At 43.7% G+C, this 15,347-nt stretch overlaps 1 protein-coding gene across 1 annotated transcript in view; it reads right to left on the bottom strand.

The window, feature by feature from the left end:
- Positions 1 to 688: 688 nt before the first annotated feature.
- LOC131893561 (uncharacterized) overlaps positions 689 to 15,347 on the bottom strand; it is an 18,221-nt gene continuing 3,562 nt past the window's right edge. The window contains exon 2 of the mRNA XM_059243616.1: positions 689 to 2,724. Within this exon, the coding sequence (XP_059099599.1) occupies positions 2,037 to 2,630 (594 nt within the window). The 5' untranslated portion in view covers positions 2,631 to 2,724 and the 3' untranslated portion in view covers positions 689 to 2,036. The remainder of the gene's footprint in view (positions 2,725 to 15,347) is intronic.

Here is a 15,347-nt window from a genome sequence, read left to right as displayed (position 1 = left end):
GGACATGACAAAAAGTTGAAGAAAAAAGCATCATTTTTTGTGAAGTCCAATACGCCAAACAGCAAAAAAATGACCTTTCTTCAATCAAGGATAAATTACAGAATGGTTTAAGATTGAAATTGCACCCAATAGAGTCAGAGTTCAGTTGACGGAACAATCCGGATGTAACAACCTTTTTCATGAATTTGGGAGGTACCTCTATCCAGATTTCAATGTGGTAGGAAAATATTTCAATCTAGAAACCAAAAGCTTTTAATTGGAAAAGCAATATAAAAAAAATGTTATAACTTCATTCGGTAAGGTCATTTAAAATGAAAGCAAACAAAAGATTCCTCCTAGTACCATGCACGGCAAAAACATATTGCATTTTGACCCAAATTTTGATCTCATTTTATTCCAGATGCATTTTAACTGAATCGCACGCACGATTTGAGCCAGAGTTAGGGCACGAGAAATTTTTCTTTTTAAGGACAGTGGTGGACCTCTTTTTGAACACAGCCCTTGATTCAAAGTTAGTTTTTAAATTTGTTATTGTCTTATTTGGGACTGTTGCGTTTGGCCAAAGCAGGTCCACTATTTACACGAGGGCTGGAGAGTTTGTACCCTGGATGGGAGCAAATCAAAGGAAATCATAATAATCAAAGCACACAAGACATATGAAGTAGAATGAGTAATTCTTGATGCAAAATCATCGTCTGTCTCTGAGAGTTTTATTTTCTTGTTGTTTTTTGCCGTTAAAGGTATAGATTGAAAGTTGAGTGTTTTGAATGGATATTTGGCTAGAGTAGGGAGAGTCAATATCTATCATATTGTTAACATATATGTTACGCATATGTTAAAAGCTACAGCTGATTTCCATTTCAGTGAATTGACTTCGAAAAGGCACGAAAGTGAATCAGTACATCCGAGTGCACACTGTTGTTGTTGTTGTTGTTGTGAAGAAGCCTCGTGAGGTCAAAACCAATGATTGATCAATTGAAGGAGCATAAAAGAGTGTCGTCTGTTCAAGAAGTAAAATCAAACAATGTCAAAGAGGATGATTGTTGGTCTAAAACCAAATGGGGAAAGCCAGCTCTTGTGAGGTCGTTGAAGGCTCCTTCCAAAGCGATTGGAAATACTCAACGAGAAGGAGATAAAAAAAGTGCCCAATTTAGATAGACGGGAGTTCACCCGGTTCGTAATTGGCTGAAGTGGGAGAGAATGTGGGAGTGAGGGGCTCTTAAGGGAGAGAGGGGTGGGTTTATCACAGTTAGGTAAATGGACTAGTAGTCGAATAGGTTATTATTGACTGAAAGGGTAAATTGAAAGGGCGTTCCAGATGTCTTTTTGCCTTTTCCTGGAACTGGTTGGATAGATTCTCGGTTGAGCAAAGGTATCAATGAGATGAAGAAATTATTCCACGGATGTCATCCGTGGAATAAGTTTGTCGAAGAAAGAAATTCGATTGAAATAAAATGTTCCCTAGTCATCACAGTTTCGAGGAAGCCTTATTGACGGAAAGAAGCTTCCAGACAAGTTCGTTTGTCGCTAGGCTCCATTTTGAAGGAGTGCTCGAAGATTACTACTCCCTCTTCAACTTGTAAGGATTCTAAGAAATTGATTTTCCCTCTCTTCTCTGACTGCCCCTAAAGTGAATCAAGCAATAGGATTTTGAGGGAAGTTTTCTTTGGGATTGAACAAAAATGTTGGACTTCAAAGGTGGGATCGGGTCCGTCGATGTCCCTTTACTATTGCTGTCCGAGTGAAAGTGAGGAACGATAGGAGAAAAAAGTGGGAGAGAAAGTCAGTTCCGAAAAAAGCAAAGTGGAACATGGAATTCGCGTGGTGTGGGGGTATTGGGCAACATTTTATGAAATAGCGTACTCGAATAGAATCGGAAAAGGGAAACAGTATCTTGAAGGAATGGACGAGGGGGTTCCCTGAGGCCCACCCAAAGCGGTTGAGGCTCGAGATTTGAAATGAACACTAGAGGAATGCTTGTTTGGACGCGATTGTGAGGTGAAGATCAAGGCCCGGTCCATTTGGAACATACATCATCAGCCCAGGACGCGGTGAACAAGAATGAGCAAGAGGGGAAGCAACGACGAGCACCACCAACGGGGCCAACCACCGCGCAAACCACTCCAGAGGCGACTCGATCCGTTACACAGATCACGGCTTGAGCACCAGCAGTAGGACAGACCATTCTTGGCATTGTAGCATTTGTCGGGGACGGCAAGAACAAAACACCCTCGGAGAAGGACCGGGTCCCCCTCCAAATGGGGTGGTAGAGTGGGCATCTGCCCGAAGCCAGGCGGGTAGCCGTAGTTACGCTGCTGCTTCATGAGCATCTCCTCGGAATCGATGTAGATCTTGACACATCCCGTGCTAAGGCCGCACTCCACGCTGTAGCCTTTGGTGGCGTCGATATCGGTGTAGCAACGCAAGGCGCCCACGAGTTGCCTTTGTAGTAGTGTGTCGAACACGAGCAAGAACAGAAACCGTTGCGTGAACAACTGACTGAGGTTTGTGGTCGCACTGCTATTTCCAGCTGGGGCATTACCTCCCTTGAACAGGACCGGAAAGGGCTGAGGTTGATTCGTTGCTGCGGTTTTTGGCAAGTACGTGGATCTCTCCCCGCTAGACGCCATGGTCAGAGCTCAATGAGGACCAGGAACAGACGAGAGATGTTGAGTACCTCTCACTTTTTCACTCATTGAAACTATGGCTCGAACGCGCTAAGGCCTGGAATAAAGAGGCAAGAGAAACTTTTTTAAACCCTTGTAATACAGGAGGGCGGGAAAAAGAACATCAGTAACATCAAACTTTGTGGGTGGGTCAGCTTCACTTTGGAGCTGTTTTTCATGAAGGATGTTTTTTGTTTAGTTGTCAGACAAGTCATTCATTCATTAGAATTAAGGTTGCAATTTTCCAGTTACACAGTGATTCATTGGTATAGAGTTAGAATGAGAAAGAATCTGCAGTTTTGACCGCAGCAACCCTCAAAAGATTTGTCATGAACAAATGAGGCTTGAGTGAGGTAATTTCAAACAATGTTTTTGAAACAGTAAACTATGTACATGTCCAAAACCATCAAACCTAGGGTAGTACAACAAGAGTAAGTTCAGAACCGAATACCACAAAAGATCTCCTCTTGGTTTTTTGTTTGGCTGTGCAACTTGAGAGGCACTGAAGGTCGAACTGATGGAACTCAATTAACTTGAGTCAGGCTTCCACGTTCAATAATCCAGGAACCAGGTTGCCATATCGATACGTTCGCTCAATCCACTTAGTACACCTTAAAAGCTAGTCCACCGCAAAGCACTCAGCAAAAAATCCCTAGAGTTTAGACATTCCGCTTCCCTAGAACCCTAGAAAAAGCTGGCGTCTTGCCTCCCATAGGTTGAGTGACACTAGATGATTTGTGTTTCGTCAACAGTCAAGTGGTCCAAAATTGTAATCTGCCATTTAACTCTGACGGCTCGAACGTTTTTAACTGGCCTCTTTATTGGGGGATGATGAAAGGATACTCATGTTAGGTGCCAACCTTACCAGTGGTTCCATCGAAGATCAATATTGGCGATGTAAAGTCACTGAAAACATAGCCAAGGGGCAAATACTAACTTAACTTCGCGACCGGAACGTTCACTATCCAGAACATAACTAGAAGACATTCAAATAAAATGAGGACTCATCTTTTGACCTGGTCCAAAATACGAGCCTGACTGGCTGGTGAGATCAATTTTGAAAAGTGGTTCCAAGAACCATGTCAGCCCGTGGCATGTGCTTTTTTGGAAATTGAAATCTGAATTATTAATCCCGTGCTCGTGGACTGGCACCTTTGAATCTGATCCAACATCTTGGTCCTTGAAGTAAGACTACGGTTCCACTTGGTTCGGGGTCCCGAGTCTAGTGAACAGGAGGAAAGCAGGCCCGAGCATTTGTCTTCCAGTCACGAGAATACTTTTGGAGGAAATTTTGCTTGAGGTGGGCTCATAAATTGGATCCCCCACGTCAAATGCCAGGGACAGTTCCAATAAATTACACATAGTCCCTCAAAAGAGACCTCTATGGACACTGTTTGTAGGGTATGGAACAAAGCTTACTGCACATATTGCGTACATAGACAAGCCAGTAAAGTAAGTTCAGAAAAGGTTTTATTTCAAATCGGCACTTTAGCTTCTCGGAGGCAACATTTCCGTTTTTTCCGCCCTTGTTCGCTATTGCATGAAGCGGGGCGTGAACATGTCGAAGGAGTGAATGAGCGTTAATGACAAGACGTTCCAGATTGAGACTTTCGTTCTTGTTACGTTCGTTTCTAAACCATTTAAAGCAAAGCAAACACGATACAAAAGCTCCTTGATCCTTCTATCAGGGACAAAAACATGAAAGCCACTAAAGAATTAATAGATAGAGTAAAGATAGGACAGAGAAGCACGAAACGAATAAGCCGTTCTCATTGTACATGAACATGTTCGAATCTCCCCAGCACGAGACTGAGTTCACCGATTTGGTTCCATGTCGAAATGGATCAGGGATCAATCGTCAACTTAGTAATCCTGCCTCGGTTTTTGTCATTTACTATCTCTTCGACGTTCAATTTTTGATAGTGGTTCAAATATCATGTACGTCATCTAAGCCTGTAACCACATGCCATGGGTTGTAATGAGCTCTTTCTTACTTACGATCAGGTCCAATCCATTTCATTTCAAGCCGTTCCACCAACAGATCCCTTTATGGACACTCTCTCTCTCTGAATATGAATCGCTAATGGCCTCAAAATTGGAGCCAGTAACATGATAAAATCTCAAAGGGCTTGAACATGAAGTCCCTCTCTGTCTTTCCATTGGCCTGGTCTCCCAAGAGAGGGTTAATGGAGCTTTTCCATTCTCCGAATTACCGCTCATTAATTCTATCTCGCATTCGTAGCCCGAGAACAACTCAGGCTCCCTTCGTGGTCGGGCCAAGAGTGCAAGCATTCAATTGGGAACAACACGCTCCCTGATTTGAACACACACACATTTAGCTACGCACCACTTGGTTCCAGTGCTCAGACTAATGTATGCGATCCGAATCTGAAGTGGGGAAGAATTCATCACTTTTGAGAAGGCCCCGGGAACTTTGGTGCAAGATTCTAGGTTAGAACGTCGCGTCATTAAGCGAAGAGTCCAGAGTTGGCAACTCCGAGGTTCCCGTCCGCAGCGTGAGGCCGGGTTCCTATAGAGCATGAAAAGTTGCTGGATGAGATCTTTATTTAGATAATATTTATCTAAGCCTTAGAATCTGGAATGTTGTTCCTCCTCCTTATCCCCACTCAACCTGCCAAGGGTCCACTTGAAAAGGAGTATGAGTATTTGGGACAAAATCGAAAAGGATTACCGTCCTCCTCGCCTCTTCCTCTTTTTCTTGGGTAGCAAGCTATTTAGTAGTCCCACTGCAAGAGCTCTTTTTGTTCATGATCCTAGGGAATTAACTCCAACAACATGGAGAGCAAAATCTTGAAACAATGTAAGAGATCAAGTTCTCAATAAGGAACAGTGGAGGAAACATGACATATGGAGATATATGTATACTTTTAGAAACGCCAACTGACGTCGTGGAATACAATGCGTTAAGCAGGATTGCTTTAGAATAATAAAAATGTCACTCCTTGGAAATTCATGATAATTGTGGTTTGTCAACTCTTGCCTGTGAATCGAAGAAAAGGTAAAAACCGCATTGATAGAGCAGTTCATTTATAATTCAACTTCAACGAATAGTCCGAAGCCAGTGGGCAATTTCGCTATTTTTTTTCATACACGTTTCTTTATCGAAGAATAAAAATCTTCGCAATTGACAGTAATGGGGCAAAGTCATTAAAGATTGAAACGGTTTGTCGCCAAAATCACCAAACTCATGCAAAACCTTGTTCATCGCGTGTAATCGTTTGTTTCAACTACATATCATAGTAGGTAGGTATACTATGTCAAGGAGTATCTTATAAAAAGAACCCCCTTTCCGATATCGGCCATTTAAAAATTTGGGGATCAAAGTTTTATCCGGCAATCTTGTTGGCCTTGTTCAATAAGCCAAAATGGATTATCTAGCTCATATCTTAAACATATCAGCATTTCCTGGCAACATCCGTTTTAACCGATAGAAAGAACGACGCCAGCAAACGAAAATCCAGAGTGACGTCACTTTTCTTTTTCTAAGCTGGTCCTAATTTGGGCACTTTCTCCGCGCCAAAAATGTCGCAATCACACTGGAAGGTCCGGATTCGAGGATGGCATTTGGTTTTTTGAATCTTTGAATTAAATCTGATTGCAGGGCCCCAGTTCTGGTTCTCTTGAAGAATCGTCGTCAAGATCTGAAGGTGACTCAGAATAGCATTTAAAGCCGTGGGTATTCTGACTGGTTGAAAAGGCAGAGGCAGCTTTGGCAGGACCTCAATTGATTAAAGACTTGGGATGGCCATGAATTTCATATGGAGATTCGGGAGTGTGCCAGGTATCGATTCATGAATCAATCTCATTCGTATTCCATTTGTCTTTCTTCTAATTTGATTAATCGAGTCGAGAGCTCCCGCAGTCGGCCTCCAAGGACAGATCACCAATCACCATTAGTGCCCGAACTTTTGACTGGAAATCAAATGGGTCCTACGTTCGGATTCCCAACTCTTTGGTTGAAAACGGATATTGCTTGGCCATAACCCGGAGTTCCAAATTAATTCCCGAACTTGGAACATGGAAGCATGCTGCGGCTTGGGGTTTCCATGGCCTCCATTGCGGGAAGTGGGCCAGTTAGTTATCCGGACCAAATGGGAATCGCCCAAGACTGTACATACTTTAGTGGTGTGACAGCCATTTCCAACAGGAAGCAGACGAAGACGAGATGGCAATGAGTAGAGCCAAGGAGGAAAGTTTCCAGACCTCACCACAAATTTTGGCTTGGTCCCGTATGGCGCACTGGCTATCAAATTTTCTCAAAAAACTTGCAAAGTTTCCTCCCAAAGAAACCTTCGAAATGAAAGCTTTTGTCCCCAGCTGAAGCTTTTCAACTACTTCTCAACACCCATTGGAGCACAAATGGGGCCCCTCCAATGAAAAGTCATGGCTTTAAATTACATAATACGAAACAGGGTAATAAAAAAGGTCCATTGACTGCAGGGGAAACAAGCGCGCTTTGGTGAGAAGCAGCAGGGTTGCCAAAACTCGAGAATGAACAGGTCAGAAATGCTCAATCTTGTTTGTCCAAAAATGATATTTTAAAAACAGCTACTTCCAAGGTTGAATATGTCAAAATAACCCACTGACTATACCTAAACCCTTCTGGAGCGTTCAAGTTCTCGGTCTATTTGCTCGCATGCAGGCAGCAACGTGCTGATCTGTTAACCTCAACTTGCCGCATCGCAGAGGATTGTTACATGCTTACTCAAGCCTGAGCATCCCTACTCCCAATCTTACAAAAAGGAACCCGAATTCGTAACAGAGAGTAATCGTGTTCCTGAGAGATAGAGAAAGAGAGAGAGACAAGGCAATTAAGGCAACCCCCATCACTGTTCCTTCCGGGGATCATTCATCTTTATAACACGGAATCTTGCCACTCTCTACAAACATGCCTCCTCCTGATCGACATCAGCATGCACGAAGTACTCCGTGGTGCTCTCCATTTACGGATTCACAGGCTCTTCTATTTCTTGAGATTCCGGTGATCGACAAAGAGTGCTGACTTTTTCAGCCGGCTCCAGATGAAGATTCGGACACACAAAGCAATCAGATGCATCCATTTAGAGCACATCAGCTTGACCGAGCCATTAGTAGCACGCTCCGTGCATAATGGTCTCCTTGGCTCCATCATCAACTTTCTCCCTGGCGCCAAATCTCAGATCAAACATCAGACCAAATTGCTCTATAGAGGATTCCATGTTCATGCCATGTTGGTAAGCTAAACAATGAGATTAATGTTGAAGAACATGTGACGAAGTCGTGTACATATTTGGTTACGATGCTCCACGATTACCTTTGGGTGAAAGGAAGGAAACTTGTTCAAGGTGACGCCGCCTGAACATAGAATTCCCTGCTTTGAATAATCTGCCGGTCATATGTGACTTCTTTAAAAATCATTTCCACTAACGGTCGTCAAAGATGACACTTCAAAAATATGGTCAAAGTATTTCGAAATCGTGCACGAGTATTTTTGTCCTTTTGCAAAAAAAATCATGTTCCACATGATAGCAGAGATGCGGCAAAATAAAGTGGTGTTTCCATCTACAATTTTTCCATTTATGTTCAACAACCACTACAGTGGATGCATTGTCATTTCATTTTCTTCTGGATCTCCAGAGTCTCATAACGAAAGTCGAGTACCCTACATATACTCGTGTATTTTTGGTTTGTCTGATTTTTTCCCTTCCAAATATTGGCAAGCATTCAACCATGCAAGAAAAATGAGATTGGGCCCGGAAAAGCACGGCACGTTGCTCTTCAAATCGTTGGGTTATAACTTTTTTGGCCTGTTTCTTCATAAAGGAAAGTTAGAAAATATCGAAAACAGCTCGCCTTTCAAGTCCAACTTCTTCGAGGAAGAAGGATGAATTCAAGTTGTGATCGTTAACCAAGAAAGTCGGATGGTTTGCTAGCTGGTTTGTTTCCCATGGTTGCATTTGGGCTTCTGGATCTGCATTGATGCACGTTTCAATAGGGGGTGTTTCAGTACTATCAATGGATGTTTCAGACAGATCAAAAGATTCACTTCTCTTCGCAAAGAGGCGAGCCCTTCAGCAAAGAAATTGGCATTGAATTCAAGGTCACCCGAGATTGGGATCAAATGAAGCTCTCTTGGTGCTAGGGTTCGTTATACTTTCATGCTTTGAGGATGGCAAAAAACCATTTGAATGTTTATTGCTCATTTGCATAAAATCTTACCTGCTCTCCCAATGTTCAAAAGGATTCAGTTATTATCTTTACGAACCACCATGTTCTTATGAAGTCAAAGATATAGGAAGGATTCCGAGAGAGGGCTTGTTAACCTTTGAGTGGATAACGAACTCTCTCATGGGGACTCTTTTTTTCCTCGTCAATGCATCCACAAAAACATCCACAAATGGAGAAAGCAACATCAGTTTTAATGTATCTACTTTTTCATCCCATCAAAAATTTGTCATTTGGAGTGCATTTTGCAAAAAAAAGTTTTTCAAAACTTGGCCCATTTTAAAACCTAGTTCATGGAGTGAAATATGAATCAAGATATGTTGTTAAGATAAGAGTTCAGGTTCTTCACTTGTGAAACGAGCTCGCCTTTGGTTCGTTTTAAGTCGATAACGGGAAAACTCGTAACGGAAATGAGTTGCGTTCCCAGTCTTCCTCGTTGTGTTCATATTGCATTATTCAATACTGCTTGTTCCATGCTACCATCTCTGGAAAGAAGATTCTTTTGACCTTTATTTGCAGACCTTCGCCACCCTTTGAGCAGCCAGCCAAATTGGCAGCAAAATGGTGGGGATTTATTATTGCTGACTCCTGGACCAGCAAATGCGAAGTGGTTCTTTCTCCACCGCATTCATGCCTGTTCCCCATATCAATGGACCATGTTCATCCAATTGCCCACCATCGCAGCTTGGAGAGTAAGAACACCACCACCACCCCACCACCTCCATCCAAGGTTTGGAATTGACGGCTCAATCCCACAAGAAAAAGTTGTAGCACCGCAAAAGGGGGAATGGTGTGATTGATGGTAGGGACAATGGAAGAATAATTGGGCTGAATGAGGAGTCTTCCAGCCCTTTCCTAAAAAGTATGAGAGAGAAAGGGCGGGTTCGTCGAGTAGTTTGACTGGTTTGAAATTTGAGAAGTCAGCAGATCAGTAAATCCTGTGTGATAAGCATTTTTTTCCACGAACCTGTCTTGTATATCAATTGACATCATCGAAGGCGCTTCCACTCAAGCGCTAAATGGGACCTCAGGCGTAAGCTTCGGTTTCCAACTCGTCCCTGAGGTCTTTGGAAATCATGCGACCGCACCATAAAGAGGCACAAAAAATGGGATTCCTGTTTCAAATTCCTTCAAATATTTGGCAAGGCCGGAAGAGTGGAAGAGTGGAAGAGCGGAAGAGAGAGAGAGAGAAGAAGGGAGCAGAGTCGCCACCAAGACGGTTTCAAAGGACGACCTCGCAAAGTTGTGCATGATACAGAGCTGGGCCTATTTCCATGTCATTCCACAAGAGAGGATCCAAAAGAGCGTCAGGTCTGTTTGTGAAAGAACAGCCAACGGCACAAGCAATGAGTTCGCTCGCTTTTGTCCGTTCCAAATTTTGGATCCCAACCCACGTGTGACAGGAATCGAGGCTTTGGCAACGCAATTATGTACACAGTCAATATGAAGGCCTTGCATTAGTTCGGCGGCCTCCCAAGATGGATGGAGCTTTTGTTGGATTGAAAGGGATTGGAGGGTTGCCAAAATGGGTATTGTCCATTCAATTGAAGATGAAACGTGTGACAAAGTGAAGGGTCTGCGACAGGGTGCCCAGGGTTGCCAGGCATGATACCCTCCTTGATCCTGTCTGGACCAAGTCCAGGACCTGATCCCAAGGAAACCCTGCGGCAAATGCATTTGTGTTTGGGCTGTGGCGGATCAAGATAAATGATGTCAATTCCAAGATGTATAGCTTTGGCCACATCCCACAATTTGCTGGCTGTCTCACTCTCTCCAAACAAGGACGACCGCCACACCTTTCCGAGAACGGCTCTCGCACGGGGCCCCTGAGTATTCCCCCAAAACCTGGGGCAGAACAAGAAGAAATCCCGACTGTTAAACTTCTGACCACTTTGGCCTGGGCTGTTGGCTTGTCGGATGCTTCTCACCCATCAATTCTCCCTTCGGAGAAACCTGCAAAGCATGCTGTATGCTCTCCTCCTTTCCTTGACCCCAAGCCAGGTTTTGGGGCTGGGGGGGGTTTACGCTCGTCGTTCGGCCTCTCCTCCCTTCCTCTTTGTTCGTCTTGTTCGTCTTGCTCTTCCTTCACTTCCTTCACTTCCCACTCCTCCCACGAACTCTGAGGCCGCAATTGGGCTCCCAAAGGAATTCTGTTCGTTCTTTCTCATGTTTCAAGACAAACAGATTGATATAGGGGTCCCAGGACCAAGATGAATATGTACGAGAGTCTTGGTTTCGGCTCGCTACAATGCGATTAAGCGCAAAATTCAGTCTCTGGAGAGTGAAGACACAGCCTTGTCTCAAAAGGTGCAGGGGAGCTGTGCACATTGGGGGATAGGGAGGGCAAGAAGGACAAGGAGGAGAGAGATCCATTTCCATTCTAGATTGGGATCAAACAATCGAGTGAAGAAAGAAAGTGAGTGCATTCCGGGTTTGTTTGTTAGTTGGTCGATGTCTACCATTGATAAGGATGACGTTGACTGTCCGGAAATGGACTCCATTTGACAGAGTAACCAAAGAAAGCACGCAAAAAACTGCGACACTAAAACTACCGGCAGTGTCTCAAGTTTTTTCACTTAAAAGGAAAGAGCGCAGAAAACTTTCAAGTGGGAATGGGAACAAGAAGGAGAGGGACTGGCTCCACGGTCAACCAAGGCTCTGGAATCCCTAGTCTTGAGAAACATAAATGAGGGAACAAATCTACTGGATGCTTCTCGCTCTCATCTTTTCATACAGCAATGCTGGATGATGCACATTCAAGCCATTAACCAAGAATCATGAGGAAATCCTGATCCCTTTTGAGACTGCGGAACTTGAAAGCAACAAACTGTGGGGATAACTTTCTGCTCTCCTCTTGCTAGGACATCTTGGTTTCTATTTGAGCATTTGTTGCCCTTCTGGCACAATAACTGAGATCAATTGCGGCCCCAAACTGGAGAAGAAACCGTCCTCAAAACGCTGCTAACCAAAGTTATGGAGGCTAATTATTTCCTGAGCACTTCTTCGGATATGAATGCAGGTTTCCCTTGTGCTACGAAATTAGACCTCGGATCACGCATGGGGGAAGTGAACATAATAACAGGGAAAAAGAGGAAATGCACAAGTTGCATTGTACGTACGTCATCTTGCTCATCGAATTTGGTTAGTCTCTTCTCCGGGCTGTAGATACTTTTAGTAGTTGGAGCACCTTTTGCAGAGTATATCTTTGTATGCTCAAACTGGATCGTCTCAGCTTTCATTTTCATGCACGGTTGATTGAACTCTTGGGTTCTACGAGAATTTGATAAGGATGAAAGCTACTCCTCAAACCATCTTCATGGTCATACTTCCAATCAAATTCAATTTCAAGTCTAGGGGCATCAACTAAGGTGGTTTACTCGCATCAAGGCCACAAATTGATGTGGTGTCCGAAAAAGTCATAAACGCTCATTTTGCGTCTTGTTTCTTAAGTGCCAATAAGCTCTTTCTCATCTAGTGAGGTCAGTTACCGAGCAATTCCTACGGTGAAAGGTTGCACGTAACTTTTCTTTTGTTTATCTTACTCCAACCAGACTCCATTTTGTTACTCGCCAGTCCCAAAAATGGCTATTGGAGAAAGTGGAAGGGATTCGTTTTGGGACAAATATTGGTGTTGTGAATGGGTGTTGGATCCTTCCGTGTTGTAAAGTTGGTACAATGGAGTATTGATCCTCCTCAATATGGCTCTCAAAAACCTATTGTGTAAGGATCATGATCTCCTTCGCCCGGTTGGCTGCTCTACCGTTTCCACTTCCAATGGCTCCAACACACTTTGGCTCGAATTGGAACCAAGGCCAAGGGAAAAAGACTTCGAGAAAAGAAATCATCTGAACTTTTTAATCATAGCACTCTTTTTCTCTTCCCTTCTCCCGGGCAACTTTTCCTCTTCAAAACGAACAAAATGGTCTAAACTCTTGGAATGGAAATCTTCAATGATCTGAAAAGGAAATGTCTGATATGAATGGAACTTAACTCTGTTCCTTATTTTCGTTCGTTCTTTCACCGTCTATCTCTCTCTCTCCCGCCCCCTCTAGTTTCGTTTCATTGAGCAATGCCGTGTTCCATCGTTTCGGAGTGAGAACTGAGACGCGTTCGTTTCAAGAAGAACCAAAGTGAAGGTCCTCGTCCTCGTCCTTCTGGACGGCAGAAGCCAAGAGACACCCAGAACTACTAGCCGACTAAACATAGACCTCAGTGTGATGCCCCAAAGTCGTTCGTTTGTCCCACTATTCTCTTTTCTTTGCATGCTCAGATGGGACCGACTGATGGGACAATGACCTTGAGGGCTTGGAGTGATAACCAACATACCCACCACCCAAGGCTCTCCCACCGAATAACCGTCCCCGTCGTCCACTACGAAAGTTCCCGGAGTGCCTGAGTGCCTCAGCATCGTCATCTCCCTCTTCGTGTTCCACTCTCGCTCTGGTACTCCAAAACGAATATCGCGTGGAACAAGCAAAAGGAACTAGGCACGAGGCAATGGACCCACCAGAAAGAGAGAGGCGAAAGAGAGAGAGAAAGAGGGGGGAGCCAACATCGAGCATCAGGACGAAAGCGCTCCGTAGTATCTAGTGTGTAGTACTGGTATGAGTCAGATGTCCCGTTCGCGTCGCTTACTGCTAGTCCCACTAAGGGGCCTTCATCAGGAATGTGTGCGTACTGTAGGTAGGGCCCACTACTTCATGTACTATTTTTCCGATGGGCGCGAGTGCAGCAGAAAATTTTGAGCAAGTTCAGAAATAGAACCTAGTCGAAAAGGGAGAGGCCTTGTGCGCCCTTCCATCTTTTGTCCCCTATATCGTATAGCAGAATGCACTCCTCCTAACTCAAAGGACGGGATTTTCTGCCTAAGTATTAAAACTAGGCGTGGAACAAATGGCCCTTTCGAGATAGAGTTGACGTACATACAGGGTGCGTCGAGCGCGTGGAGTTGGTTTGAAATTTGGTAGCAAATTTCTTAGAATTTTCCCATGTTATCTGTCACCTGAGCATCTTTTTCGGCAGGCTTTGAAATAAAAAAAAAACATACTTTTACATGTTTAAAGATGTTGAGATCAGTTAGAAATACCTGTTAAATGCGTCACTACTCCAATCGAACTATCGACTTGAAAAGTTGTGTTGATAAATACAAGAAGGTCCTACCTAATTTACATTTTAAAACCAACATAGACCCCATTTGAAATGATTGCATTTATTCAAGTTAATATTGAAGTCATTTGGTGACCCAACTTATTCTGATTATGTCACAAACCGTAGCAAACTAATCTCACCACAATTGTGAAACTAACAAAACCACAATCCAATTACCTTCTTGACGAAAGTGTGATTGATTGGCAACTCGCATGATTTTTGGACAGACCGTGACAAATGTTCCCAATATTCTTGCCGTACCCTGTTCTTAGGGACCAACGTGTTTCACCCAAGATATCATCGCTTTCAAGCGAGTCCTTTCCCCATAGGAGAGCGTTTCCTCCTGCTCCCCGAACTTCTTTAGACAGACAGGTTCTTGATAAACCCCACGGAGTCTCACTTCAGGGATTTAGAAAGTGGAGGAGTGGGAGGAGACAAGGTCGAATCAAGGCCAGATCCTGATTTGCCCCCCCAGTGATGATGACGAGACGATTTGGAACACATTTAGCCGAAAAACGTATCCATAATACATAGTTACGATATAGGTACAACACGGCATATCCTGCCCGGTGGTTCACGTGATCGGGGGTGACAAGTACAAATGACTTCCATTGAGTGCACTCTACTTCGAGAAGAGGCCATGGGGCCCGTTCAAGCAAGGACTCAAAACTGTCCAAATACAAGGAAATTTCGGGACCAAAAGTTCAGCAGACGCTCGATGAAGCCATCGGCTAGTCATTACATTGATTGGTCGATAGGAAATTATTGGTATGATGATTGATCTAGCCATGACATGTCATAAATCTTTCTTTTCTTAAACTCAGGGTCAGCAGTCAGTTAGTCAGCCAGTATGAAGGCTGTCCAATCAGGGTGTTATGGCTATGAATGCCCACAAATCAACTTTGATCCTTTGTCCCTTAACACTCATGCAGTGCTTCCTCAATTGTGAAATGAGCAAGAATTTGAACTCCTGAATTCCTGCATTCATTCTTTCAGTTCAGTGGCATTATTAAAATACCACTGGACCTTCAGTGCCCACACATTCAAAGCGGAACAGCAATAATTTAGGGGAAAGTTTTCCCCTGGCCTTTGCACTCGCCAACTTATTTGTTGGCCTTTTCGGTCGTGTCTCGTGCGTGCATGTAGTAATAACAATAATGATACTACTACTACTACTCCCAGTTCTGGTTGGCGGAGTTGTAGTTGAACAACTTCTGAGAGCGTCGTGGGTCGTAATCAAATCCTTAAATTGCTTAGCAAGGGCTTCTTCTTCAACTAGTTCTTTTTCTTCTTTTTCTTCTTCTTCTT

This window comes from Tigriopus californicus, chromosome 2, assembly GCF_007210705.1.
Source record: "Tigriopus californicus strain San Diego chromosome 2, Tcal_SD_v2.1, whole genome shotgun sequence".
Lineage (NCBI taxonomy): Eukaryota > Metazoa > Arthropoda > Copepoda > Harpacticoida > Harpacticidae > Tigriopus > Tigriopus californicus.
The sequence above is the reverse complement of the archived record's forward strand: the minus strand, read 5'-3'. Positions and strand labels throughout refer to the sequence as shown.